General features: G+C 58.4%; 1 protein-coding gene across 1 annotated transcript in view; it reads right to left on the bottom strand.

Moving 5' to 3' along the window:
* The window catches only part of GNB3 (G protein subunit beta 3), a 17,209-nt gene extending 14,049 nt beyond the window's left edge, over nt 1–3,160 (bottom strand). The window contains exon 1 of the mRNA XM_040361164.1: nt 3,073–3,160. Within this exon, the coding sequence (XP_040217098.1) occupies nt 3,073–3,129 (57 nt within the window). The 5' untranslated portion in view covers nt 3,130–3,160. The remainder of the gene's footprint in view (nt 1–3,072) is intronic.
* Nucleotides 3,161–3,532: the final 372 nt, after the last annotated feature.

Here is a 3,532-nt window from a genome sequence, read left to right as displayed (position 1 = left end):
TTAGCCCAAAATTTGGTCTGAAATCTGTCCTGAAACAGTGAATGGAGACGCACCGCCCCCCCCCCCCCTCCGCTCCGTTCCCCGGCGTGATCCCGCCCGGAGGCGCACACAGCAGAAACGTTACAATTTATCCAATAGACTCGTATCTCCCAACTATGAGATCAGATGGGGCCACACCCCCGCCCCCAGGCACGCCGACAATGGGGACTTCATAGGTGATAGTTGATTGGTTAAACCAGAAATACATTTTCCCAATAATACTTTCCCTTTATATTAGATTTTCGGTTATTTCGGGGGTTGGGTATGAAGTTTAGAGCAATAAAAAACGATTGAAAAAAACGTTCCCTTGTCCAATTTTCATACAAATTTTATTTAAAGCGTCGGAAGTCCCTCCATATCCCCAGGGCAGTGACGGGCCTCAGGTGACACACAGATGATACAAATCCTCCTATATAAGTTGTACCTGTTTTTTAGCCTCAATACTCCTCTTCTGTGATCCCCCGCCGGTGATCCTGCCTCCTCCCATGCCACCAAGTGCCCTCATAGCGAGCCGCTTGCTGTCAGAGCCGCCATCAGGGGGGTACAGGCATTACACCTGTAAGGGGCCTGGCTGGCCCCCCTCCCGTTTTATTTTCTATTATTATTTTTTTATTTTTGCATTACACCTGTAAGGGCCCGGTGCCCCCCCCCCCCCCGGTGCCCCCCCCCCCACATTTAATATCTTGTGTCAGGAGAGAAGAGATTACACTTGTTGTTGGGTGTCACTGTGGGGGGGATGGGGGTACTGGAGGGGGATTAGGAGGCTCTGAAATATACTATGTGGTCCTGTAGGGGGCAAGGTTTCTAGAGGGTGCTGGGGGCAACTGTTGGGGGTGGGGTCTTTCCAGGAGCCTGGGGGCTTTGCAGGTGGACTGTGGGGGACTCTAGGGCCATGCAGCGGCTGGAGGCTTTACAGCAAGCTAGAGGGTGCTGCCAGGCACCGGTAGATGTTGGGGGGCACTGTGGGCTCTCGGGGGGTTTGGGGATACTGTTGGAGTTTGGGTGGCATCATGGTGGGACTCAAGGCTCTAGAGCAAGCTAGGGGTACTGGTAAAGTTTGGGGGGGGGGGCACTGAGGGGTCTCAGGGAGATTGGGGACACTGTGGGAATTTGGGGCATCTGCAGCTGACAGGAGGCCCAGGAGGAGAGATCCTGCAGCTTGAGTTTATGAACCGCTGGTCTAGAGTGATGAGATATATTTATAAGTGCAAAACTCCAAAGGGGGTTCTGGGGGGGGGGGGGGGGGTTCTAGGGGTCTCTACAGCAGACTTGGTGGTCCTGCTGTAGGTAATGAGGTTTCTAGAGGGGATTGGGGGAAACCGTGGAATATATGGTCTCTGGAGGGAGCTTGGGGTTTCTCCAGGAGGTTGGTGACTATGCAGGAGCCCTATGGGAGGCTGGAGGGTGCTGCAGGGGGTTGGAGGGGCGGGCACTGTTGAGGGTTGGTGGGAAGTGTGGGTTAAATGTTGGAGGCATTATGGATTCCTGCCATAGGCTAGGGGGCACTGCAGGGGACTGGATGGCAAAGTGCAAGGTTAAAAAGCACTGGGGGAGGTTGGGTGGCACTATGGAAGCTGGGAGGCACTGGGGGAGATTGGAGAGCACTGGGGGAGGTTGGGTGGCACGATGGGAGCTGGGAGGTTGGGGGATCTGCAGCTGGCTGGAGGCCGGTAGGAGGCCGGTAGGAGGACGGTAGGGGGCCGGTAGGAGGACGGGAGAAGGACGGTAGAAGGACAGTAGGAGGCCGGTAGGAGGACGGTAGGAGGCCGGTAGAAGGACGGTAGGAGGCCGGTAGGAGGACGGTAGAAGGACGGTAGGAGGCCGGTAGGAGGACGGTAGGAGGCCGGTAGGAGGACGGTAGGAGGCCGGTAGGAGGACGGTAGGAGGACAGTAGGAGGCCGGTAGGAGGACGGTAGGAGGCCGGTAGGAGGACGGTAGGTGGACGGTAGAAGGACGGTAGGAGGCCGGTAGGAGGCCGGTAGGGGGATGGTAGGAGGCCGGTAGGAGGCCGGTAGGGGGACGGTAGGAGGCCGGTAGGAGGACGGTAGGAGGCCGGTAGGAGGACGGTAGGAGGCCGGTAGGAGGACGGTAGGAGGACGGTAGGAGGCCGGTAGGAGGACGGTAGAAGGACGGTAGGAGGACGGTAGGAGGACGGTAGGGGGACGGTAGGAGGCCGGTAGGAGGACGGTAGAAGGACGGTAGGGGGACGGTAGGAGGACGGTAGGGGGACGGTAGGAGGACGGTAGGGGGACGGTAGGAGGACGGTAGGGGGACGGTAGGAGGACGGTAGGAGGCTGGTAGGAGGACGGTAGGGGGACGGTAGGGGGACGGTAGGAGGCCGGTAGGAGGACGGTAGGAGGCCGGTAGGAGGACGGTAGGAGGACGGTAGAAGGACGGTAGGGGGACGGGAGGAGGACGGTAGGAGGACGGTAGGAGGCCGGTAGGAGGTCGGTAGGAGGACGGTAGGAGGACGGTAGGGGGACGGGAGGAGGACGGTAGGAGGCCGGTAGGAGGACGGTAGGAGGACGGTAGGAGGACGGTAGGAGGACGGTAGGGGGACGGTAGGAGGACGGTAGGGGGACGGTAGGAGGCCGGTAGGAGGACGGTAGGAGGCCGGTAGGAGGACGGTAGGAGGACGGTAGGGGGACGGTAGGGGGACGGTAGGAGGACGGTAGGAGGACGGTAGGAGGCTGGTAGGAGGACGGTAGGGGGACGGTAGGAGGCCGGTAGGAGGACGGTAGGAGGCCGGTAGGAGGACGGTAGGAGGACGGTAGAAGGACGGTAGGGGGACGGGAGGAGGACGGTAGGAGGACGGTAGGAGGCCGGTAGGAGGTCGGTAGGAGGACGGTAGGGGGACGGTAGGGGGACGGGAGGAGGACGGTAGGAGGCCGGTAGGAGGACGGTAGGAGGCCGGTAGGAGGACGGTAGGAGGCCGGTAGGAGGACGGTAGGAGGCCGGCCTTGGCCCAGTGATTTATAGAATACAAATAATTGTCCATAAAAAACACCAATAAAATAGTGGAAACGTTCTTACCGCTATCTGCTTCTTCAATGCCTCCGCTTCTTGTCGCAGCTCCTCGAGTTCCCCCATCCTGACAGCACTGCGGGACAAAGAGGGACAGATCAGGAGAACAGCCAATGAGACTCAGGAGAAGAGGGCGCCGACGTGTAAAGTGCAGCGCCCGGTGTTGGGCTTTATACATAAATCCTGGATAATGAAATTCCATCTGAGAGAATTTCTATTTTATTCTCATTCGATCTCTGGAATGACAGAATCCCCGCCCACTGGAAGAGATCGGCGGATATACTTCTCTTTTTATTATTGTTTTTAGCCACTCCCTTTAGGGTGAAATATCAGGGGTCCAAACAGGGGGTCTCTTCCCCACACGGGGGGATGAGGGTGTGCCCAGGCACATCAGACACACCTATGCGATGTCTCCAGAGCCGAACCAACTTCAACTATGATCTCCCCTCCCCCCTCCTCCCAGCCGAAG

The sequence above is a fragment of the Rana temporaria genome, chromosome 8 (assembly GCF_905171775.1).
Source record: "Rana temporaria chromosome 8, aRanTem1.1, whole genome shotgun sequence".
NCBI lineage: Eukaryota > Metazoa > Chordata > Amphibia > Anura > Ranidae > Rana > Rana temporaria.
The sequence above is the reverse complement of the archived record's forward strand: the minus strand, read 5'-3'. Positions and strand labels throughout refer to the sequence as shown.